This window comes from Gymnoscopelus microlampas (genome assembly GCF_963454915.1).
Source record: "Gymnoscopelus microlampas genome assembly, chromosome: 15".
Lineage (NCBI taxonomy): Eukaryota > Metazoa > Chordata > Actinopteri > Myctophiformes > Myctophidae > Gymnoscopelus > Gymnoscopelus microlampas.
In genome coordinates this window covers 43,300,460-43,326,315 of record NC_139952.1, presented here as the reverse complement: position 1 = coordinate 43,326,315, position 25,856 = coordinate 43,300,460, and the positions used below count along the sequence as shown (strand labels likewise).

Sequence of the window (25,856 nt, the reverse complement as noted above, 5' to 3'; positions counted from 1 at the left end):
AATTCAAAATGGCGGAAAATCTATCCTGACGGAAATGGGCGTGGCCTATATGGGAAGATGCGTCGTGAGCCAAGGAATCCAGGGAAAAAGAAATTTTGATTTTACGACCTACGGTTCAAGAGTTACAGGCCAAAAGGTAAAGTGGGCTGTTATAGCGCCACCATGTGGCCGACTGGTGTGATTCTTTTCATAATAATTTCGCAAAAAACTATTAACCTCCCCTCCAAATCTTGTAACTGTAGCCCTTACGGTTTCCGAGAAAAAAATACTTGAATGGGAGTTTTTGCAATTCCCATTAAAGTGGATGGGGAAATTTAATGCAGAAATAAATCAATATCAAAAAATCTATCCTGACGCAAATGGGCGTGGCCTATATGGGGAGATGCGTAGTGACCCAAGGAATCCAGGTGAAAAGAAATTTTGATTTTAGGACCTACGGTTCAAGAGTTACGGGCCAAAACGTAAAGGGGGCTGTTATAGCGCCACCATGAGGCCGAATGGTGTGATATTTTTTTCAATAATTTCGGACAATATTATGAATTATCCCTCCAAATCTGATAACTCTAGCTCTTACGGTTTCTGAGAAAAAAATACTTCAACTTGAGTTTGGTCACTTTTCCATGAAAGTGGATGGGGACATTTAATGGCACTAATAAATTAATATCAATTAAAGTATTCAACCAATCTCTTAGCAAAATACAAGCGCACGATTCCCGTTCAAGACGGTCATTTTGATATATGGCACAACATTAGGGTATAAAAACTGTGGGAGGAGATGCGGTTCGAAAATTGTTAATCTATAAATAAATAAAGTCTGGTTGCCCTGTTGGGCAACCACACTAACAAGGAATCCAGGTGAAAAGAAATTTTGATTTTACGACCTACGGTTCAAGAGTTATAGGCCAAAAGGTAAAGTGGGCTGTTATAGCGCCACCATGTGGCCGACTGGTGTGATTATTTTCATAATAATTTCGCAAAAAACTATTAACCTCCCCTCCAAATCTTGTAACTGTAGCCCGTACGGTTTCCGAGAAAAAAATACTTGAATGGGAGTTTTTGCAATTACCATTAAAGTGGATGGGGAAATTTAATGCACAAATAAATCAATATCAAAAAATCTATCCTGACGCAAATGGGCGTGGCCTATATGGGGAGATGCGTAGTGACCCAAGGAATCCAGGTGAAAAGAAATTTTGATTTTCGGACCTACGGTTCAAGAGTTATAGGCCAAAACGTAAAGGGGGCTGTTATAGCGCCACCATGAGGCCGAATGGTGTGATATTTTGTTAAATAATTTGGGACTTAATTATGAATTATCCCTCCAAATCTGATAACTCTAGCTGTTAAGGTTTCTGAGAAAAAAATACTTGAATTTGAGTTTTTGCACTTTTCCATTAAAGTGGATGGGGACATTTAATGGCACTAATAAATTAATATCAATTAAAGTATTGAACCAATCTCTTAGCAAAATACAAGCACACGATTCCCGATTTAGACGGTCATTTTGACATATGGCACAACATTGGGGGATGAAAACTGTGGGAGGAGATGCGGTTTGAAAAAAGTTTATCTATAAAGATGGAAACTAGACGCGTCGCAATTCCGGGGAAATTGCAGAGTGTGGTTGCGCCGACGCCGGTCGCGGGTCGCGGCCGCCGGGACTCGAGGAATACGCTGGGAGGAATAACGTCGGAGGCTGCGCCAATTACATTGTGTCGTCACTCCTGAGATGGCTTGCGTTTCATTTTGAGAGGATCGATCCCCCCAAAATAAGGTTTTTGCATCAAACGGTTACATTTCGAGCATTCGTGGCGCCCCCTATGGATCAAAGTAGAAATGCTTTTGGGGATTGGTTTAGTATACCACCCTCGACATGTGATTCAAATTTGGGATTGACCGGACGTTTCGTTCGTGATTTATGGCATTTTTGGTCAAACGGGCCCCTCCCGCTAACTTTGGAAGCCATTTACGGACGGACGGTACGGACTATCAAAATTCCGCTTGGATAGGTTTATCGCATGGGTCCATAGATCACGTGTACCGATTTGTGTGAGATTTGGAAAAAAATTGAAGGAAAAGGAGCAAAAAGTGTGTTTTGAAGAAAATTCAAAATGGCGGAAAATCTATCCTGACGCAAATGGGCGTGGCCTATATGGGAAGATGCGTCGTGACCCAAGTAATCCAGGGAAAAAGAAATTTTGATTTTACGACCTACGGTTCAAGAGTTATAGGCCAAAAGGTAAAGGGGGCTGTTATAGCGCCACCATGTGACCGACTGGTGTGATTATTTTCTTAATAATTTTTCAAAAAACTATTAACCTCCCCTCCAAATCTTGTAACTGTAGCCCTTACGGTTTCCGAGAAAAAAATACTTGAATGGGAGTTTTTGCAATTCCCATTAAAGTGGATGGGGAAATTTAATGCAGAAATAAATCAATATCAAAAAATCTATCCTGACGCAAATGGGCGTGGCCTATATGGGGAGATGCGTAGTGACCCAAGGAATCCAGGTGAAAAGAAATTTTGATTTTCGGACCTACGGTTCAAGAGTTACGGGCCAAAACGTAAAGGGGGCTGTTATAGCGCCACCATGAGGCCGAATGGTGTGATATTTTTTTCAATAATTTCGGACAATATTATGAATTATCCCTCCAAATCTGATAACTCTAGCTCTTACGGTTTCTGAGAAAAAAATACTTGAATGTGAATTTTTTCACTTTTCCATTAAAGTGGATGGGGACATTTAATGGCACTAATAAATTAATATCAATTAAACTATTCAACCAATCTCTTAGCCCTATACAAGCGCACGATTCCCGATTTAGACGGTCATTTTGATATATGGCACAACATTGGGGGATAAAAACTGTGGGAGGAGATGCGTCTGAAAAAAAGTTTATCTATAAATAAATAAAGAAATAAAGAGTATAGAGTACTATAGTCTGGTTGCCCTGTTGGGCAACCACACTAATAAAGTGTATAGAGTACTATAGTCTGGTTGCCCTGTTGGGCAACCACACTAACTAGACGCGTCGCAATTCCGGGGAAATTGCAGAGTGTGGTTGCGCAGACGCCGGTCGCGTGTCGCGGCCGCCGGGACTCGAGGAATACGCCGGGAGGAATAACGTCGGAGGCTGCGCCAATTACATTGTGTCGTCACTCCTGAGATCGCTTGCGTTTCATTTTGAGAGGATCGATCCCCCCAAAAATCATGTTTTTGCATCGAACGGTTACATTTTGCGCATTTGTGGTGCCCCCTATGGGTCAAAGTGGAAATGCTTTTGGGGATTTGTTGAGTAAACCACCCTCGACATGTGATTCAAATCTGGGATCGATTGGACGTTTCGTTCGTGATTTATGGCATTCTTTGTAAAACGGGCCCCTCCCGCTAACTTTGGAAGCCAATTACGGACGAACGGTAAGGACTATCAAAATGCCGTTTGGCTAACTTTATCGCATGGGTCCATAGATTATGTGTACCGATTTGTGTGAGATTTGGAAAAAAATTGTAGGAAAAGGAGCAAAAAGTGTGTTTTGAAGAAAATTCAAAATGGCGGAAAATCTATCCTGACGCAAATGGGCGTGGCCTATATGCGGAGATGCGTTGTGACCCAAGGAATCCAGGTGAAAAGAAATTTTGATTTTAGGACCTATGGTTCAACAGTTACAAGCCAAAACGTAAAGGGGGCTGTTATAGCGCCACCATGAGGCCGAATGGTGTGATATTTTTTAAAATAATTTCGGAGAAAATTATGAACCTCCCCTCCAAATGTGGTAACTATAGCTCTTACGGTTTTTGAGAAAAAAATACTTGAATTTGAGTTTTTTCACTTTTCCATTAAAGGGTATGGGGACATTTAATGCACTAATAAATTGATATCAATTAACCTTTACTACGGACGAACGGTAAGGACTATTACAATGCCGTTTGGATATGTTTATCGCATGGGTCCAGAGATCATGTGTACCGATTTTTGTGACATTTGGACGTTTCTTTGGTGATTTTTGGCATTTTTGGTAAAACGGGCCCCTCCCACTAACTTTGGAAGCCAATTACTGATGAACGGTAAGGACTATCAATATGCCGTTTGGATATATTTATCGCATGGGTCCATAGATCATGTGTACCGATTTGTGTGAGATTTGGACAAAATTTGAAGGAAAAGGGGCAAAAAGTGTGTTTTGAAGAAAATTCAAAATGGCGGAAAATCTAGCCCGACGGAAATGGGCGTGGCCTATATAGGGAGATGCGTCGTGACCCAAGGAATCCAGGTGAAAAGAAATTTTGATTGTAGGACCTACGGTTCAAGAGTTATAGGCCAAAACGTAAAGGGGGTTGTTATAGCGCCACCATGAGGCCGAATGGTGTGATTATTTTTTGAATAATTTTGCAATAAATTATGAACCTTCCCTCCAAATCTGGTATCTCTAGCTCTTACGGTTTCTGAGAAAGAAATACTTGAAATCTAGTTTTTCTATTTTGCCATTTTTCCCCAACTTTTCCCCAACTTTTCCCCAATTCACTAATAAATTAATATCAATTAAACCATGCAACCAATCTCTTAGCAAAATACAAGCGCACGATTCCCGTTCAAGCCGGTCATTTTGATATATGGCACAACATTAGGGGATAAAAACTGTGGGAGGAGATGCGGTCCGAAGTTTTTTTTTGTAGAGTACTATAGTCTGGTTGCCCTGTTGGGCAACCACACTAACTAGACGCGTCGCAATTCCGGGGAAATTGCAGAGTGTGGTTGCGCCGACGCGGTCGGGACTCCAGTAATACGCCGGGAGGAATACCGTCGGAGACTGCGCCAATTACATCGTCACGTCACTCCTGAGATCGCCTGCGTTTCATTTTTTGAGAGGATTGATCCCCCAAAAATCATGTTTTTGCATCAAACGGTTACATTTCGAGCATTCGTGGCGCCCCCTATGGATCAAAGTAGAAATGCTTTTGGGGATTGGTTTAGTATACCACCCTCGACATGTGATTCAAATTTGGGATTGACCGGACGTTTTGTTCGTGATTTATGGCATTTTTGGTCAAACGGGCCCCTCCCGCTAACTTTGGAAGCCATTTACGGACGGACGGTACGGACTATCAAAATTCCGCTTGGATAGGTTTATCGCATGGGTCCATAGATCACGTGTACCGATTTGTGTGAGATTTGGAAAAAAATTGAAGGAAAAGGAGCAAAAAGTGTGTTTTGAAGAAAATTCAAAATGGCGGAAAATCTATCCTGACGCAAATGGGCGTGGCCTATATGGGAAGATGCGTCGTGACCCAAGGAATCCAGGGAAAAAGAAATTTTGATTTTACGACCTACGGTTCAAGAGGTATAGGCCAAAAGGTAAAGGGGGCTGTTAAAGCGCCACCATGTGGCCGACTGGTGTGATTATTTTCTTAATAATTTTGCAAAAAACTATTAACCTCCCCTCCAAGTTTTGTAACTGTAGCCTTTACGGTTTCCGAGGAAAAAATACTTGAATGGGAGTTTTTGCAATTCCCATTAAAGTGGATGGGGAAATTTAATGCAGAAATAAATCAATATCAAAAAATCTATCCTGACGCAAATAGGCGTGGCCTATATGGGGAGATGCGTAGTGACCCAAGGAATCCAGGTGAAAAGAAATTTTGATTTTCGGACCTACGGTTCAAGAGTTACGGGCCAAAACGTAAAGGGGGCTGTTATAGCGCCACCATCAGGCCGAATGGTGTGATATTTTTTTCAATAATTTCGGACAATATTATGAATTATCCCTCCAAATCTGATAACTCTAGCTCTTACGTTTTTTGAGAAAAAAATACTTGAATTTGAGTTTTTTCACTTTTCCATTAAAGCGGATGGGGACATTTAATGGCACTAATAAATTAATATCAATTAAACTATTCAACCAATCTCTTAGCCCTATACACGCGCACGATTCCCGATTTAGACGGTCATTTTGACATATGGCACAACATTGGGGGATAAAAACTGTGGGAGGAGATGCGGTTTGAAAAAAGTTTATCTATAAAGAAAGAATAAAGAGTATAGAGTACTATAGTCTGGTTGCCCTGTTGGGCAACCACACTAATAAAGTGTATAGAGTACTATAGTCTGGTTGCCCTGTTGGGCAACCACACTAACTAGACGCGTCGCAATTCCGGGGAAATTGCAGAGTGTGGTTGCGCCAACGCCGGTCCCCCTATGGGTCAAAGTGGAAATGCTTTTGGGAATTTGTTGAGTAAAGCACCCTCGACATGTGATTCAAATTTGGGATTGACCGGACGTTTCGTTCGTGATTTCTGGCATTTTTGGTGAAACGGGCCCCTCCCACTAATTTTGGAAGCCAATTACGGACGAACGGTAAGGACAATCAAAATGCTGTTTGGATATCTTTACCGCATGGGTCCATAGATCATGTGTACCGATTTGTGTGAGATTAGGACAAAATTTGAAGGAAAAGGAGCAAAAAGTGTGTTTTGAAGGAAATTCAAAATGGCGGAAAATCTATCCTGACGCAAATGGGCGTGGCCTATATGGGGAGATGCGTCGGGACCCAAGGAATCCAGGTGAAAAGACATTTTGATTTTACGACCTACGGTTCAAGAGTTATAGGCCAAAAGGTGAAGGGGGCTGTTATAGCGCCACCATGTAGCCGACTGGTGTGATTCTTTTTTTAATAATTTTGCAAAAAACTATTAACCTCCCCTCCAAGTCTTGTAACTGTAGCCCTTACGGTTTCCGAGAAAAAAATACTTGAATGGGAGTTTTTGCAATTCCCATTAAAGTGGATGGGGAAATTTAATGCACAAATAAATCAATATCAAAAAATCTATCCTGACGCAAATGGGCGTGGCCTATATGGGGAGATGCGTAGTGACCCAAGGAATCCAGGTGAAAAGAAATTTTGATTTTCGGACCTACGGTTCAAGAGTTACAGGCCAAAACGTAAAGGGGGCTGTTATAGCGCCACCATGAGGCCGAATGGTGCGATATTTTTTTCATTAATTTCGGACAATATTATGAATTTTCCCTCCAAATCTGGTAACTCTAGCTCTTACGGTTTCTGAGAAAAAAATACTTGAATTTGAGTTTTTTCACTTTTCCATTAAAGTGGATGGGTGAATTTAATGCACTAATAAATCAATATCAATTAAACTATTTAACCAATCTCTTAGCAAAATACAAGCGCACGATTCCCGATTTAGATGGTCATTTTGATATATGGCACAACATTAGGGGATAAAAACTGTGGGAGGAGATGCGGTTCGAAATATTGTTTATCTTGAAGTGGAATAAAGTGTATAGAGTACTATAGTCTGGTTGCCCTGTTAGGGCAACCACACTAACTAGACTAAAATGTTAGTGAGGGACTAGTGGAGAAGAGATCCAGTAGAGCTAAAAGACAAGTAATGTTATGTTTGGTTGCGCTCGGTGTTGCGCTCTGAAAAATAGCAGATCTACAAGCTCACAACGTGTCGCGCTGCGACGCGTTGTGAGCTTGTAGATCGGCTATTTTCACCACGCAACTACTGTGTAAAATCAGCCATTACGACGCCATCAAGGCACCGCCAAAATACATTTTAGTCGACTAAATCAACTGTAGATTTAGCCGACTATAATCTTATATTTAGTCGACTAAAACTAGACTAACAACAGTAAAACATTTCAGATGACTAAAATATGACTAACTAGACCACTGAAGTTACGTACAGTTAGGGTTAGGTTTGGGTTGAGTAAAGAGTCAGTAATTGACATTTCTCCAATATAAGACCACAAGCCAACAAATAAACAAGAAGCAATAGTAGTGATATTTTGCTATCCGCCCCGGAGTCTGTTAGAATGATGAGGATGAGAGAAGTTGAGAACCCAGTCTGATGATTCAGTATAGCAGCAAAGAAGAACGATGCATCGGGAACAAACTGAACTCCAAACAAGTCTGTGAGTTCAATATGTTCTGGTTTATTCAGAGAAAGGCAGAGTATACATGTTGCATTTAAGACAGTGGCAGTCACGTGGCTTTAGTAATTACACAGATAAAGGGTTCATAAGAGGGTGAAATGAGCCGTAGATGAGATGAACTGTAGGTTTGCAAGTTCAGGCAGACGCGAGAACATGGGGCCTCTTCCTGTCTCTCGAGACAGCAGTTTGATGGAAACTGCCAGGTAGAATGGCACACAGGAAGTCATGGCACAGATGGGCCCGTTGAGCCGTTTGCACACAATAAATGGCATGGGCCCCACTGAGATTGCAAGATAGGCCTCCAAGAATACTGCAGATGAAGGTCGACTATGTATGCTAGACATGTGAAATAGAAACGAGACGAGGCACTTAAGGTGAACAGATGCAACACCTCGGCCATTCTGTCAACCACAGAATGGCCCCCTGCAATAAAGAATGTCAATTCTAGGTTCTGTATGACAGGAGAAGCAATCAGTGGACACAGTGGAAGTGACAGCATTAACATGCATTGTATAAGTTTTACAACAGTGACGAGATGTTGGGTTGTATGCGATGTTGCGGTTATAGACCCTTGTGTAATTTTCAGTAGACGTGGACAAGGTGAAACAACTGATAAATAATTATGTTGAAATGAATTGCAAAGTTTCACAATTACAGTACATTGAAAATCACGATTTTTGATTACTTTGTGGTCTGGTGTTAAGAATGCGATGTGGGATTTGTACATTGTCATATGCCCATATATGGAGCTGACTCGTGGTTTATTTATGATTATGTTGTCATTGTGACTTGGCTGTGGTTTGTTTATGTTGTCATAGTGACGTGGCCGTGGTTTAATTGTTTATGGCTGAGTCAGAATGATTAGCCAATTTTAATATAGGATGGAATGAGAGAACCTTCACACACCCGTCCCTTGTTCCTCTGAGAGAACCTTTACATACTTATCTCCTTCCGTCTCAGATCCTAACCATCTAAGAATTGTATTGTAATATTGTAAGCTACTGTGTTCTTTTCAGTTCATGACCCTGACGGGGTCAAAGCCAGCATCACCTCTCATCCTGACCCAGTGTCCATGAAAGAAAGTGTTCTTTCAACAGAGAAGGAAGTGGCAGTACATCGCTCTGACACTGAGACGAGTGAAAAAAAAAGAAGTGAGTGTTTTTGAATGCCATAGCCTTGGCTGTAGAGTAACGATTGCTCTGACATTATTAGTGAAAACAGTGACATAGTTGTTGATCGATTTGGAAAATATTTGATAATTGAGGTCCTTTGCCTGCTGTCAGTGTGCACAAGAATCATGACACTGATCATCAAGTTGAATGCAAACGTTTACTGTGGTCAGACACACACGCACACACACACACACACACACACACAGGATCGAATGGATGATCTTCTGCCGAAGATAATGGCAAACACAAGTGGCACACTAACCAAAGCAGCCATGTAAAATATCTTTGTATAAAAGTTAGATGCATCAGGTCATAGGGAATTGACCCTGATGTTGAATTGATGACTGGTTGATGGGAACACTTTATGCCTTTTTTTGTTTTAGGAAGAATATCCTACACAACTTTTTTGCTTGAGTTTAGAGATTGTCCTGCAGCCCAGAGCGATCCAGAGTTCTTCGTAAGTTGAATACCTCTTCAACAATACACTGGTGGCAGCCATCACTGTCAAACAAACAACCGCTTTATAGTTATTGATGTATTTTTCTTTTTCAGGAGCCCCTGATTGTTAAGGGACCATCCAACAGCCAGTCTGTATCCAGCACAGACACATGTGGTAAGCTTGCAGCAGTGTTGATTTCGTCGACTAAAACTATGACGAAAAATGTTCGTCGACTACCTTTTTTCACTGACGAAAACAAAATAAAAACGAAATAAAAACTAAGCTATGCTGACTAAAACTAAGACTAAATATATTGACAATTTCGTCAACAAATACAAACTAGACTAAAATGTTAGTGAGGGACTAGTGGAGAAGAGATCCAGTAGAACTAAAAGACAAGTAATTTTATGTTTGGTTGCGCTCGGTGTTGCGCTCTGAAAAATAGCAGATCTACAAGCTCACAACGTGTCGCGCTGCGACGCGTTGTGAGCTTGTAGATCGGCTATTTTCACCACGCAACTACTGTGTAAAATCAGCCATTACGACGCCATCAAGGCACCGCCAAAATACATTTTAGTCGACTAAATCAACTGTAGATTTAGCCGACTATAATCTTATATTTAGTCGACTAAAACTAGACTAACAACAGTAAAACATTTCAGATGACTAAAATATGACTAACTAGACCACTGAAGTTACGTACAGTTAGGGTTAGGTTTGGGTTGAGTAAAGAGTCAGTAATTGACATTTCTCCAATATAAGACCACAAGCCAACAAATAAACAAGAAGCAATAGTAGTGATATTTTGCTATCCGCCCCGGAGTCTGTTAGAATGATGAGGATGAGAGAAGTTGAGAACCCAGTCTGATGATTCAGTATAGCAGCAAAGAAGAACGATGCATCGGGAACAAACTGAACTCCAAACAAGTCTGTGAGTTCAATATGTTCTGGTTTATTCAGAGAAAGGCAGAGTATACATGTTGCATTTAAGACAGTGGCAGTCACGTGGCTTTAGTAATTACACAGATAAAGGGTTCATAAGAGGGTGAAATGAGCCGTAGATGAGATGAACTGTGGGTTTGCAAGTTCAGGCAGACGCGAGAACATGGGGCCTCTTCCTGTCTCTCGAGACAGCAGTTTGATGGAAACTGCCAGGTAGAATGGCACACAGGAAGTTATGGCACAGATGGGCCTGTTGAGCTGTTTGCACACAATAAATGGCATGGGCCCCACTGAGATTGCAAGATAGGCCTCCAAGAATACTGCAGATGAAGGTCGACTATGTATGCTAGACATGTGAAATAGAAACGAGACGAGGCACTTAAGGTGAACAGATGCAACACCTCGGCCATTCTGTCAACCACAGAATGGCCCCCTGCAATAAAGAATGTCAATTCTAGGTTCTGTATGACAGGAGAAGCAATCAGTGGACACAGTGGAAGTGACAGCATTAACATGCATTGTATAAGTTTTACAACAGTGACGAGATGTTGGGTTGTATGCGATGTTGCGGTTATAGACCCTTGTGTAATTTTCAGTAGACGTGGACAAGGTGAAACAACTGATAAATAATTATGTTGAAATGAATTGCAAAGTTTCACAATTACAGTACATTGAAAATCACGATTTTTGATTACTTTGTGGTCTGGTGTTAAGAATGCGATGTGGGATTTGTACATTGTCATATGCCCATATATGGAGCTGACTCATGGTTTATTTATGATTATTGCGTCATTGTGACTTGGCTGTGGTTTGTTTATGTTGTCATAGTGACGTGGCCGTGGTTTGTTTATGGCTGAGTCAGAATGATTAGCCAATTTTAATATAGGATGGAATGAGAGAACCTTCACACCCCGTCCCTTGTTCCTCTGAGAGAACCTTTACATACTTATCTCCTTCCGTCTCAGATCCTAACCATCTAAGAATTGTATTGTAATATTGTAAGCTACTGTGTTCTTTTCAGTTCATGTCCCTGACGGGGTCAAAGCCAGCATCACCTCTCATCATGACCCAGTGTCCATGAAAGAAAGTGTTCTTTCAACAGAGAAGGAAGTGGCAGTACATCACTCTGACACTGAGACAAGCGAAACAAAAAGAAGTGAGTGTTTTTTGGTTTATTTGTAAATGTCTTGGTTTGTGGCTCACAAAAAAAATCACTTCCCTGTGCATAACAAATCATCTGATTATTCTCTTCTTTTCCCTGCTGTAAATGTGATTGAGATATATAGTCTGGTAGCATTTTTCAGTTGATTGGCACTAAAGTACAGGGTAAACTGTTGCGCCCTTCTTTGTCCTTTGTTCAGGGTTGACTGCAGGTGCGGTGGTCTCGAAAACGTAAAGGAAAACTGCCAGAAAAAGACTCGCTCTCTGCATAAACTTAAGGAAGACTCCTTAGACAGAGACTTAAGAAAATAGTATTTATTTTATTTTAACATGGTCATAAAGTGCTCTGTGCTCAAAGTGAGAGGTACAAAAAAGTTGCAAATGTTTCAGTCGTAGGACCTTTGTCAGTGCTACTGTATATGAGTGGATCACAGACAAACCAGTTGCTCGTATACGGCGCTAGATCAGCTCGGTTGCTGAGGATCACTACTCAAGGACATCACCATGGCAACGGTGGGGCGTGGACATTACATTACAGAACAAAAAGGACCTACATTTAGACAGCAATATACATTGTACAGACCATTTCACATATAAACATGTTAGCTTTTCTTTTTTTCTTCTTTTTTTTCAAGGCATCAATCGAAATTGAGGCCGATGCAACACGTTGTGAACTTTCAGATAGGCTATTTTTGCAGTGCAACACCATCGTGCAACAAAGTGTAAAATAGAGCTCATGTGGCTGAGCAGCTCTTGGTGTTCCGAGATGTTGCATGTGTGAGTTGGCATGTACAAAGTATACTGCATCTATTACTTTTAATAAATACAAAATGATCAGTACGGAGTCCAGCATGTTTTTTAAAAACATTTAGATCCATGGTGTCCTCTCAGCCATTTAGGACACAGGGATTTCGGTAACACTTCCTATGATACAATTCCTATGTCTATGCGATGCGAGAGTGGGGACTACTACTAGCCAACACCTACTCGGGACTCCTGAATCGCTGCCCTCTACATATTTATGTCTATGGCTAATGCCATAGCCTTGGCCGTAGAGTAGGGATTACTCTGACATTATTAGTGAAAACAGTGACATAGTTGTTGAACGATTTGAAAAATATTTGATAATTGAGGTGTTTTGCCTGCTGTCAGTGTGCACAAGAATCATGACACTGATCATCAAGTTGAATGCAAAAGTTAACTGTGGTCAGACACACACACACACACACACACACACACACACACACACACACACACACACACACACACACACACACACACACACACACACACACACACACACACACACACACACACACACACAGGATCGAATGGATGATCCCCTGCCGAAGATAATGACAAACACAAGTGGCACACTAACCAAAGCAGCCATGTAAAATATCTTTGTATAAAAGTTAGATTCATCAGATCATAGGGAATTGACCCTGATGTTGAATTGATGACTGGTTGATGGGAACACTTTATACCTTTTTTTGTTTTAGGAAGAATTTCCTGCACAAGGGAATTTTTGCTTGAGTTTAGAGATTGTCCTGCAGCCCAGAGGAATCCAGAGTTCTTGTTCTTCGTAAGTTGAATACCTCTTCAACAATACACTGGTGGCAGCCATCACTGTCAAACGAACAACCACTTCATAGTTTTTGATGTTTCTTTTATTTTTCAGGAGCCCCTGATTGTTAAGGGACCATCCAACAGCCAGTCTCTATCCAGCACAGACACATGTGGTAAGCTTGCAGCAGTGTTGATTTCGTCGACTAAAACTATGACGAAAAACGTTCCCTTTTTCACTGACGAAAACAAAATAAAAACGTAAAAAAAACTAAGCTACGAGGACTAAAACTAAGACTAAAATATATTGACAATTTCGTCAACAAATAAAAACTAGACTATAATGTTGGGGAGGGACGAGTGGAGAAGAGATCCAGTAAAACTAAAAGACAAGTCATTTTACTGTATGTTTGGTTGCTCGTGTGTGTTGCACTCTGAAAATAGGCGATCTACAAGCTCACAACGCGCCGCGCTGCGACGCGTTGTGAGCTTGTAGATCGGCTATTCACCATGCAACTACTGTAAGTGTAAAATCAGCCATTACGACGCCATCAAGGCACCGCCAAAATACATTTTAGTCGATTACATCAACTGTAGATTTAGTCCACTATAATCTTTTGATATTTAGTCGACTAAGACTAGACTAACAGTAAAGCATTTCAGATGACTAAAATATGACAAACTAATTCAGAGTTTAATTCAAAAGACTATGACTAAAACTGAATCAAAATCTGCTGTCAAAATCAACACTGGCTCAGCATTATGCCAAGACAAATGTGGAAAACCTGCATTGGGATCTAGGCTTTTGCCGTAACCTTTTAGGTTGTCTATTTCAGGGAGGGGTCTCCTTAGCTGGGTTTTTATTACCACAAATGAAATAAGTCTTTCATAATTTTGACGTTCACTAGAAAAGTGCACTCAGTACGCTCTACTGAGTGCACTCCACCAGTAAGCTTACCCTAATAATAATTGCGACCGTAGGTCGCACTTACTACAGAAAGCTGCTCCAGGTGTCCGTACGTCACTCCGTCACTCCGTCACACACGTCACACTTTTGCCCTGCTCATATCTCCGCACCCATTGCCCCGATCCATGCCACATTTTGCACACACACTCCTTACCTGCCAAACTACACCCTCCAAGGACCCCCGGAGCTCCAGGGACCCCCAGCTGCCTCGGGGACCCCCAAGTGTAAAAAATGAGCACATGTGGACAAATTACCAAATGACCACCCCAACGGGGCTGCTCACGGGGCATTCCCGGGGACCACCCACTCCTGGTGCTCCAGAACGGATGCAAAAGTGGTGGCGCCCCCAGTGGAGGACCCCCTGCCACTGCAGCTCACATAAAATGCCGTAACTCGGGGCATGTGACCTACGGTCGCTTATCTCCCGATTAGGGAGTCTTACTGGTAGCAATGCATGCAGTAACATTTCTATCTACAGACATGAAATAATAGCATGGCATGTGATTACTAGTCGTACATAGTCTACTGCCTGTGGACTGGGGGGTGATTGGGGCACATTGATGCTTATTTAAAATAAGCACTTTTGGGGCATTTTTGCATATGATTTTTGAGGGCCTAAATTGGAATTAAAAACGGTTTATTAATATAAAAATAATGTTAAAATAATGTGAGGAACTCTCATGAGGCCCTGGAGCCTCAGGCGGTCGCCTATATTGCCAGATGGGTACGTTTGCCCCTGCCCGGGCACCAGCTAAGGGTACAGTTAAGGCCTGGCTTCAATCTGTTATCACACACACAGTAAAATGTTTGGTGTTCATACATTTGTAAGTCTGACAGCGTTAAATTAACACTGAGGATTTGACTGTGCAGTAGAGATGCCAGGATGGGCTCTGACGCCACCCAAATCCACTTCTACAACTAAATCATATGCCCGCCATCCACCCAAATTAATTATTTCTTCGAGATATAGATTCGCCACATGCCCACAACCGCACGGATATAGCTTCAGCTATCAGTTCTATGAGACGCTGAATGTCAGAAATTGTTAAAATTATGTTTTTATGTGGACACGCCTCCAGTTCATTAAGTATACCTGGTTCTCACCTTAGCACCTCCTCCACCACCTTAGCACCACCCACCTGTCCTAGTCCCTCCTCCACCTCATGCCCACACCTGTTGTGTTATGATAATGAGGGGGAGGGTATGTTTTTACTATGTCACTAAAGCGCTGTTTTTCTATTGGCACGTTTGACCCTCAAGGTTTCAGCCTCCAGGAAGAAACTCAAAATAGTCGAGAGAAGACATAAAACACCATAAAACCACCACCGGGGGGCTTAATGAAGTTCTATCAACCTCATAGACACATGAAAAACAGAAAAAGTGCAAAAACATGGCACCAGATTTTCAGATAATCTGTGGGGAAAAATGCTGATGTAGCTCGTTTATCACACCGATCTGTTGGCAACTCAGCAACTCAGAAATCAAACGAAACACGCCACAGCACCCGGCCAATTATACCCGTTGGAGATCGAGCACATGAAGTGATTAACACTTAATTTTTCCGTCTGTCCCATGGATATCCGCCGCAACCGCAGATATGAGCACGATCTGCGCATCTCTACTGTGCAGTTTCCATGTAGCCACCATTTCAACTTCCCTAAAATGTGTGCATTAGTTGCAATTTTGCCATTTTTTTGCCAGCAGCAGATGATATGTATTCCTTTATTTGGTATTCCAAATACTTTGAAAAACTGAATGAGCACAACTGCTCATTAAAAAAATAACCAATACGGTCAAATATTTAATGTAGAGGTGAAAAAAAGGCTGCTGCTACTGTTTGGAAAATATGTCGGGATGAAATTGGGTTCAGGCTTAATAAAAGGTGATCGAAGTTGGTCTCTGGCCGGGTTTGGACAGAATTCTGTCGGGCTTGGGCCGGGCCAGGCTCAACTGTTCAGGACCGATTAAAACTCTAGGCTCAGCCCACTGTACCCAATGGTGACTAATAGCTCCTTCACTGCTTGCTTTTGCCCATTGTCCAGTCAAACCGGTGAGCCACCATTTTAACAGCCTTCTGTTCACCAGGTGACCTGCAAGTCTACCCAAGCATGATGGGACAAGTCTACACAAACAACATCTACCGTCCACCTGGCGTACAGCAAGTCTTCCCAAGCATCTATTGTCCGTCGGGATACCGGCAAGTCTACCCAAACACCTGGCTGGGCCCAAGCACCTACGGCCCACCAATAGACCAGCAAGTCTACCCAAGCACCTACGGCCCACCAATAGACCAGCAAGTCTACCCAAGCACCTACGGCCCACCAGAAGACCAGCAGGACTACCCAAGCACCTCTGGTATAATATATGGGTCACATGAGAAGCTATGTTCCTTTTAGAACACGTGCTATGATGTGTGTTCAGTATCTCATTGTGTGTGTGTGTGTGTGTGTGTGTGTGTGTGTGTGTGTGTGTGTGTGTGTGTGTGTGTGTGTGTGTGTGTGTGTGTGTGTGTGTGTGTGTGTGTGTGTGTGTGTGTGTGTGTGTGTGTGTGTGTGCTTACTACTAGTCCTACTAGAATCCACATTTTTGGAAGACTAGCTAGCTGCTTAGCAAAAATGGAAATTCCAAAATGAATATTTTAACAATATTTTATATTTCTATACACTGGTCACGCCATTAAGAGCTGGCAGATATCCTTGGGGGATGCTATTGGTTATGACCTTGGTTTTGTGTGGCCAAACTTGGCACACTATAACTCAGCACACTATAAGCCACATGTAGGGGTCGGCCTACATGTGGCTTTGTCACCCTTTCGTCCACACATGGGCATGTCAGTTTTTTGTCCCCCTTTCGTCCATACATGGGCATGTCAGTTTTTTGTCCCCCTTTCGTCCATACATGGGCATGTCAGTTTTTTGTCCCCCTTTCGTCCATACATGGGCATAGAAGGGACCTCGCATGACGTGACTTCGCATGACACGTCATGCGAAGTCCGGCCATTCAGATTTCAACCACTAGGGGTCTGGCAGTACCAGGTCTCCTGGTTCCCTTGTTTCCTGCCTATAGGATATAAATCTAATCTAAGAGGTTAAAGGGTACATGCAAAGACCACTCTGGCATACTCCCTAAGGACCACTCTGGAATGTCAGAGTAAAACAAAATGTCAGGAAACTATTTATAATCTTATGTACACGGCAGACTCACTTTAAAATGAAATTTCTTTATTGCTAACCTTTTTTCTATGCTTGGCCCTGAAACGGAGGCGAGTTTTGCCTTAACCAATCACAGTCTCAGCCGACGGTCCCATCCCTCGGGCTATGGGATTGAGGGCTCTACACACACATACACAAAGCCCAGAGCTGTTTGTGTCTCATGCAGTGAGACGGAGAGAGAGAGAGATGGGCAATGCTGAGGCACGTTTATGTACAACATTGCTTATTTCTCAACTACTGTTTAAGTTTAAAACTAGTAATGCTCCGTCTGGCCGTCATCTTGAGTTGAATAAAGAACATGTATAGCAGCCCAGGCCAAGAGTGTCTCCCAAAGGAAAATCCGGTGCGAGTGGAGGAACATGAGCTATGGGAATCGCACAGGTGAATTAAATCATGATTCATATATATTCATAAGGGCTTTGCATATGTCATCATCACGCAGTACGTTGCGTTTGACTTTTAGGGACTTTTCACATAAAAATACAAAACAAATACAAAACATACAAACATGGATTTATTTCTTTTTTTGGTCAATGTTATGATGACCACTGATATGCTCTAAAAGTGTGAAAAACAGTATTTTACCATTTCTGGTAAACAATCGGTTAATATGAGATAATACTGGAAGGTGGCAGGGGGGGCACGGTCTAGGTGTTGTCTGCAGTTGGGGGAGACAGGAGTGGCTCTGCCAACTCACAGGCACACCTGCAGCACATTGGGTAATTAGGTCGGGCTGGGCCCAGCAAGAGACCACAGTCACTACACCCTCCTGCTGCCACATGGATTAAACATGACTTTCCTTTACGCTGCCATGTTCAGGGCATGACACAAAGTATCAATCAGGTGCAAGGCCTTTGGTTGGACTCAGACTGTTGTGCAGACAGAGGATGCCTGGGCAACGTAGAGCCGAGGGACATGGATGTGGGAGGTACAGAGGAGGTGTGTGCTTACAGCCAGAGAACATGGGTGTTGTAAGAAGTACAGGTTGTTGAGCTTGGACTGAGAGTCTCTCTCAATATGTGCCGTGCGCGCACTGTGTGCAAATAATCTATCCAATGATAAGGGCCTTATAATCTCTGTATGTTTAGGTTAAGGGAAGTGATGTAAGTGATTTGGTGTGCCAAACTAACTTGACTGAAGCCTTTTTACTCTTTGGGGAGCATTGGTAATTCTTGAACTTCCTCCAGCTGCTTCAGTGTTGGGCGACTTTCTTCTTTTCTAGCCGTTTCCAGGTCTTCCTTACTTTCTTTTCGCCTTTTAGGTTCCAGGTTAAGGCCTGCCTGGTTGTGCTGGAGGATGGTTTGCCCTATCTAGCCCCATTTCCTGCGTTTGATTTATGTTTCTATTTATTTTTGTCTGAAACATTTGGGGTGGAGGTTCTTCCTTAGCCTACTGGGAGAGTGCGTGCAAATTTTTATTGTTTTAGTTTTATTTATTGGTCCAGCTGTGCCAGATTACAGTAGCTGCACACGCATACACACACTGCGCGAAAACAAAAGTATGCAGCCTTCGGCCGTCTGGCCTGATGAAGACGATGATAAACGATCATAGATCACCTAATATGTGTTTTTCCTACACAGGATGGACAGATTGGGATGCTGCAGACACCTGTTGGAAATGTGGTCAGAAAGGACATTGGGCAAGGTATTGTCCCAACTCAACAGGTGAGAGTGGATTTCAACCCACAGCCCTTGAAAGTTGGGAAACCCTAAAACCAAAGTAAAGCAGTGTAGCGAGAAATCAAGACAACAATGATGAGATGTTGTCTCTAAAGGAAATCATGAGTACAGTATCTATCATATCATACGTATGTTGGATGATATACAGCTAAGATACATACTGTAGACAGGCAGACGGGCCTTTATTGATGCTGATGGAAATTCCGTTGTCATAAATAGCAGCACCACAATAAGGATGAAGAAAATGCAGTACAGAATAAGTAGTAACATCCGACCTGGCCCTCTGCGCCTGGACTGGTGAGGTTTGTATATGCCATCAACTGGTAGAAATACAGGCATACGTATTGTGTACATTCTATAACCAATACAAATGGCATGCAAATTGATTTAAAGAACTAAAGACTGACCAGGCTGTCTGCACTTGGCCATAAAAACACCACTCCTATGAAAAAAGTGGTATTAAATTTAAATACAGGATTGGGACATACTAGTGTAAAATCTGTAGACTTCTACCAGAGGAACAACATGGTTAGAGAGGCCCACAGATCAGAAAAGTCGATTCTATCATACCCTTGTGAAAAGCCAGACAAAACCTGTGACAACGTAAACTAGATTTAAGCAATATCTGTATACCTGTATGTAGAAATAGAGATTATGTGATTGTTTTTTCCATCTTGATACAATATGTACAAGATGTTAATTATTTTGTTCATTTATAGTCAGCTGTGTTCCTTTATGGTGAGTGGCCCTGATGCTTTATGCCATGGACCCGAGGGAGTGCATTGCCCGGCATGAAGTCGGTCTGCAGTTGTGCAGAACTGCCGATCCACCCGATATGCCCATATATGGACATCTACAATGGGACAAGGACAGATAGATAAAGAGATCTCGATATATAGGCATAGATGGGACAAAGACAGACGGGTACAATGGGTTCCTTGACAATGGGTACATCAGGTAGAACGGGCATTCCCAATTTGCATCGTTCCCAACTTGCATCATTCCGGGCCCAACAGTGTACTCCCTCATTCCACCACAAGGTCTTTGTCTTCCTTACTCTGTCCCGAGGGCACCCCAAGTTATGTCTTAACACTCTCCCTTACCACGTCTGCAGTATTTGTCCAGTTATCCAGCAACTCTTCACTGCCTGTCTTAACTCCTCTCTGAATTTCACACGACATTCTTCCCTTTTCATCTTTCACCATTTTGATCTACAAGGATCAAAAGGGTGAAAGATGAAAAAGGAAGAATGTTGTGTCATCCTACAGAGCACCAGCCAGTGCTGCCTTGCTTCATACTGCTCATTCTGTCTGACCACAGGAGTGAAAGTGATATTCACAGGAAAGAACAACTGTTTCGAATGTGGACAGCCAGGACATTGGTTCAGGAATTGTCCCACCTCAGCCCCTCCAGCCCAAGGAGGTGAAGTAAAGAATTGTCCCACCTCAGCCCCTCCAGCCCAAGGAGGTGAAGTAAAGAATTGTCCCACCTCAGCCCCTCCAGCCCAAGGAGGTGAAGTAAAGAATTGTCCCACCTCAGCCCCTCCAACCCAAGGAGGTGAGGTAAAGAATTGTCCCACCTCAGCCCCTCCAGCCCAAGGAGGTGAAGGTCCAGGACCTGCATGTAAGTTTCCCATCCAATGGTCTCACAAAAAAGGCCTATATGTATCAAACTTTGTGCAGACTGTAAACAAAATGGTTGCATACTGTACATAATACACACACATTTACATATACATTGTTCTGTGTTTGTCCATAGATAAGTTAAAGGTTCTATGACATTCATTTTCACTTTTTTTATTTTTTGTTTTTTGGGGGGGTTTATGACCTCAATTACACCCCAAAAACCTGAACTTTGAACATTCAGTGGATTTTCTGTGGTCTTTTTTTTTTTTATATAATTAGGCTGAAAGGTAATCTGGGATTGGCCCCTTGACTTTGATGTCATAGATAGTCATTTAATCCCGCCCCCTCTCCTCCCTCCCTTGTCTCAAAATTGCTGAGACAACAGTGGAAAAGAAGCATAAATTAACAGAAACTGATAAACAGTGTAGTAGTGGCATATCAAAGAAGCAGTAAATATATTTCCGCTGCAGCATTCAGAGCAACGCTGAGGAAGAAATAAAGCGGTGGGACCTCAATTGGGAGGTCAAAAAGCACATCTCTCTGGGTCGTCCTTAAACGAGCCCTCCATCGTCGCTTCCAGTCATCCCGGTTCTCCATACATCTGGCCAGCTCGTTGGTGCTTTGCGCTCCTGCGTCTTTCTTGAATACATCCACGTATGTTAATGTGGGACGGCCTCCTGACTGATTCATCGATGCCCACAAAGCAAGTGTCAGAGCCACCAGGAGGCGGAGAGGAGGCTGATAAAAACAACACATGCATCATACTAAGAATACTGTACATGTATGGAACTATGGCTTATGAGCCGTACTCTAGTGCTCTCTCCACTGGACCAGTGCATGACTGGTCTCAACTTCCAGGCAGGCAGCCATGTTTTTCTGAGAACTGTGTCGGCACATTCATTCATAATGTTTTAAAAATGTCTATTTCACGTCAATATAATGGGAATAAAAGTTGTCTTGAGAGGAATATACACCAATTTAGAACATACAAATGTTAGTGAATGTTGCAGTGACTCTCAGGTTACTGCCTGAGTGTACATCCTGGCCTCATCCCAGAACAGGGATGCCCAAAGTCCTGTGGAAACGGGGATGCCCAAAGTCCTGTTATAAGATAAACAAACTAAGCAATGTTTTGATAGAATTTGGACTGGCTGCTGATGTTTGCCTGTGTTTTGGAATCCTTATAATATAATATACTGTAGCTATTATTTGTGTTTTTTTTTAAATCTCAATCGTTCTGCTTTTATCATTTTAAAGCTACTGCTGAGCCCCCTGGTGGTGAAATGACAGCACATCATCCCACCCATACAGAGGCTCCAACTACAGTCTCCAAGCCAAATAAAGGTGTGTGTGTGTCCGTGTGCGTGCGTGAGATTGAGAAAGCCGGGAGAAGAAACATACCTACTGTAGGAGGAGATAATAATAATATATCGAATTTATTTAGCGCTTTTCTTGCTACTCAGTCGCTTTACCACAATTCAAATAAAAGAAGCGAAAACTGTTTGAAAAGGCTAAAAACTAAGCAAAGAAAAAAAATCACACCCAGTGTGAAGTGGGCGGTGTGATTCACTTAAAAAAGCATAATTGTTTTTTAAGTGCTTAGTCCTATTTATAGGGCTATGCACATGTGTCATGTGTTTCACTAGCCAATCACAGTCCTGAATAGAGTCAACCAGTGTACAATTGTGGCAATCACGGTGCAGGGTTAGGGGGGTACAATGGTGGCCAATCACAACGCAGGGTTGGGGGGGTGCAATGGGTGGGGGGGTACAATGGTGGCCAATCACAGTGCAGCGAATGTCGATGTCCAAACCTCACATATAGGGGCGGTTGCACCGCCCAAAAATCAAAATAAAAGGCAGAAAGGGAGATTTGAATTAGGGAGGGAAAGCTAGTCTGAAAAGGTGGGTTTTGAGGGAGGATTTGAACAGGGCAAGGGTGGGGGCGGCTTTGATGTGAGGTGGGAGTGAGTTCCAAAGGGAGGGGACTGCAACCGAGAAAGCCCTGTCACCCCAGGTGCGTTTCTTTCTTCTGGGGATGTCCAAGAGGTTGGTATCACTAGACCTAAGGGAGCGGGAAGGGGCGTGGCGTTTGAGGAGGTCAGAGAGGTTGCGGGGGGGGCGGGTTGTTCAGGGCCTTGTAGGTGGTGATCAGTATTTTGAAATTCTGTGTTTGACTGGGAGACAGTAGAGGTCGTGGAGGACTGGTGTGATGTGGTCTCTGGATCGGGTTCTGGTGAGCAGGCGGGCAGCAGAGTTTTGCACAAACTGAAGTTTCTTGAGAACTTTGGCGGGGGCACCGTATAGGAGGCTATTGCAGTAGACAAGTCTGGATGTGATGAAGGCATGGATGAGTCTCTCTGCAGCAATTTGGGATAGTGTGGGACGGAGACAGGCAATGTTGCGGAGGTGAAAAAAGGCTGTTTTGGTGATCTGGTTGACGTGGGACTGGAAGGAGAGGGTGGGATCCAGGATGAAACCAAGGTTGCGGACTTGGGTGCAGGGGTGACAATGGAGCCATCAATGTTCAGGGAGAAGTTATGAGTGGTGAGGGCATCTGGACCAATGATTTATTGCAGTTGAGTTTCAGGAAGTTTGTTTGCATCCAGGTCAGGCAGGTGGTGAGAGTGGGTGGTAGCATTAATGGTTTCGGAGGGGAGGTAGAGTTGTGTGTCTTCAGCGTAGCAGTGAAAACGGAGGCCATGGTGGCGAAAGAACTGTCTGAGGGGGAGAATGTAGTGGATGTACAGAAGAGGGCCAAGTACCGAGCCCTGGGGTGCACCGAGAAGAGAACTTTGAGGTTGCGAAGAAGAGAACTTTGGGGTTGCGACTGCCAGACTGGATGATTCCGGAATGGTAGGAAGAGCGGGTGGAGTTGAGGGCATCTTTGTAGAGCTGTAGGTGTTGTTTATTAGATGTCATTGTGGACGGTGATACCGGTTTTCTTGGCAACCCTTTCTAACTGTCAACCCTTTGATTTTTAGGAGGTGCAGTTAATCAGTATAACAGTGTGGGTGAAGGAGACACATGGTGTTTGAGTGAGTGCAAGCTGGTCCAGGCAGTGACCAGCTTGCAGAGTGAGTCATTGTAGATGTTGACCAGATCAGTGGGGAAAACAGTCAGAGTGAAGGAGGAATCGGAAACAGTGCTGGAGACGGATGTTTCAGTATGTATGTATGTACCACTGGCTACCAATGTATCACTGTATCGGTATACAGCAAGGGGCTAGCATCCTCTTTCTAAATTGAGGCCATATAGGAAGTGACAGTTCATAATGAATGGCTGCTAGTTTTGCCATTTCCCCCATGATTTCCCCCCTGCTGGCTGCCGAAGCAAGCGAATGGGTTTTTGGCCGGACTTTACACTTGATTTTATTACCTTAATAAACATTGGCATAAATACTTTATGCTTTCAGTCACTAGTTTAAAGTCTTCTTTCAATTACCATGATATGCGTTTAGTAAATTATGGTCCCATTAATTTTTTATTTATGAAAAAGTGAGTATGCTTCTGTTGCTACTACTGGCTCTACCGAGGGATTACCCGCCCTGGCTGCAGTTGCAGCCAATAGCAGTCGTTTCCGGTTTCATTTCGGGACTGGAAGTTCAAAGATGGCGGATTTTAATTCAAAAGTGGCTTCAAAACAGTCTGTAGAAACCAATGGGGCTTCCTTTGTCCATTAATTTTACAGTCTGTGGTATATAGCTTCATACTCATCACTCTGGCTGACCTTCTCCTCACCGTCAGAACGCTATTTGATATACTCTTCCTTTAGGATTATACCTAGTTACCTACCCCACTTCTTCTCAAGTCCACCCAGTGGTAGAACAGTTTGAACCCCACTCCGATACTCATAGCCTTAGTAAATGAGCATAATATATAAATAAAGTAAAATTAACTTTAGAAATTATATTCCCAGGATCACGAAAGCGAAAGAAGGTAGAAAGGTGTTTCGGATGTGGACAGAAAGGACATCTGGCAATTAACTGTCAGGCCGAAGCAGGCGAAGGTCCAGGACCAACATGTAAGTTCGTCATATCAAACCTTGTCCAGCCTGGGCCCGGACGGCTGGGGTAGCGGTCCGGGCACCTAGGCTGCCTGACAGCATGTCGCGGATTCGACTCCCGATCCCGACGACCTTTGCATGCGTGTCACTCCCCTTCTTTCTCTGCCCATTTCCTGTCAGACTACTGTAATCTATCAATAAAGGCAAAAAGACAATAACAAATATTTTAAAAAAAGAAATATAATCTTGCCCAGCCAAACAAAATGGTTGCATACACCTTGTTCTACGTTTGTCTGTACATACTAAGTTAGCATACCCCTGTTTTTGATCAGGTGGCGGAGAACTCGGTGTGTAATTATGGGCACATGTACGCCCATGTGTCGACTCCGTATTGGGAGACAAGAGTGAAAAAGAAGCGTAAATGAACAGACTGTGAAACCGATAAACAGTGCTATTTGGCAGTGTTGTAGTACTGTAGCATATCAAAAAAGATTAAAGGGAAATAAGCCACTATGACTAGAGGTCATAGTTTAGCCAATATGTTATAATGGCTGAGAGGCGGAGGTAGACACGACTCACACGAGACACTAGATCAGTGGTTCTCAAACCTTTTCATGTCAAGGACCCCCAAATTGACACTTATTAGCCCGCGGACCCCCATTTCAAAAGATATGCCAGGGACCCCCATAAGAGAAGTTTTTTTACGGCTCTAGCAGTGATTTTCAACCATTTTAATTTCAAGGACCCCCAGTTTGACATGCATTAGGGCTACAGACCCCCATTTAATGGCATTTCTATCACTTGGACCACAATTTATATAGTAAAATCTATGTCGATTTAACTCTGAGAGTGTACAAATGTAACCAAATGGATCCGTTAGGGTCCATTTGGTTCCATTTGTACACTCTCAGAGTTACAGACCCATAAGGGTCCATTTGGTGCCTAATCTATCATTTAGCTGGGGACCCCCTGGAACTCCCTCAAGGACCCCTGGGGGTCCCCGGACCCCACTTTGAGAACCAATGCACTAGACGAGTGTCTCTGACCCTCTCAGCCTTTATAAAATGGAGGTAAACTGAGACCTCGCGTGGCTTATTGCTTTTCTGAAACGGTTACAAATATGGCAACATGAAAGTC

The 25,856-nt window shown here is 42.9% G+C and overlaps 1 protein-coding gene across 1 annotated transcript in view; it reads left to right on the top strand.

Moving 5' to 3' along the window:
• Nucleotides 1-8,105: 8,105 nt before the first annotated feature.
• LOC311061217 (uncharacterized protein) overlaps nucleotides 8,106-25,856 on the top strand; it is a gene marked incomplete at both ends in the record, with an annotated part of 34,435 nt that continues 16,684 nt past the window's right edge. The window contains 11 exons of the mRNA XM_084079771.1: nucleotides 8,106-8,155; nucleotides 8,539-8,552; nucleotides 8,969-9,063; nucleotides 9,677-9,737; nucleotides 11,527-11,621; nucleotides 13,348-13,408; nucleotides 16,285-16,554; nucleotides 18,992-19,075; nucleotides 20,411-20,713; nucleotides 21,973-22,059; nucleotides 24,633-24,737. Coding sequence (XP_083935897.1) covers nucleotides 8,106-8,155; nucleotides 8,539-8,552; nucleotides 8,969-9,063; nucleotides 9,677-9,737; nucleotides 11,527-11,621; nucleotides 13,348-13,408; nucleotides 16,285-16,554; nucleotides 18,992-19,075; nucleotides 20,411-20,713; nucleotides 21,973-22,059; nucleotides 24,633-24,737 — 1,225 coding nt within the window. The remainder of the gene's footprint in view (nucleotides 8,156-8,538; nucleotides 8,553-8,968; nucleotides 9,064-9,676; nucleotides 9,738-11,526; nucleotides 11,622-13,347; nucleotides 13,409-16,284; nucleotides 16,555-18,991; nucleotides 19,076-20,410; nucleotides 20,714-21,972; nucleotides 22,060-24,632; nucleotides 24,738-25,856) is intronic.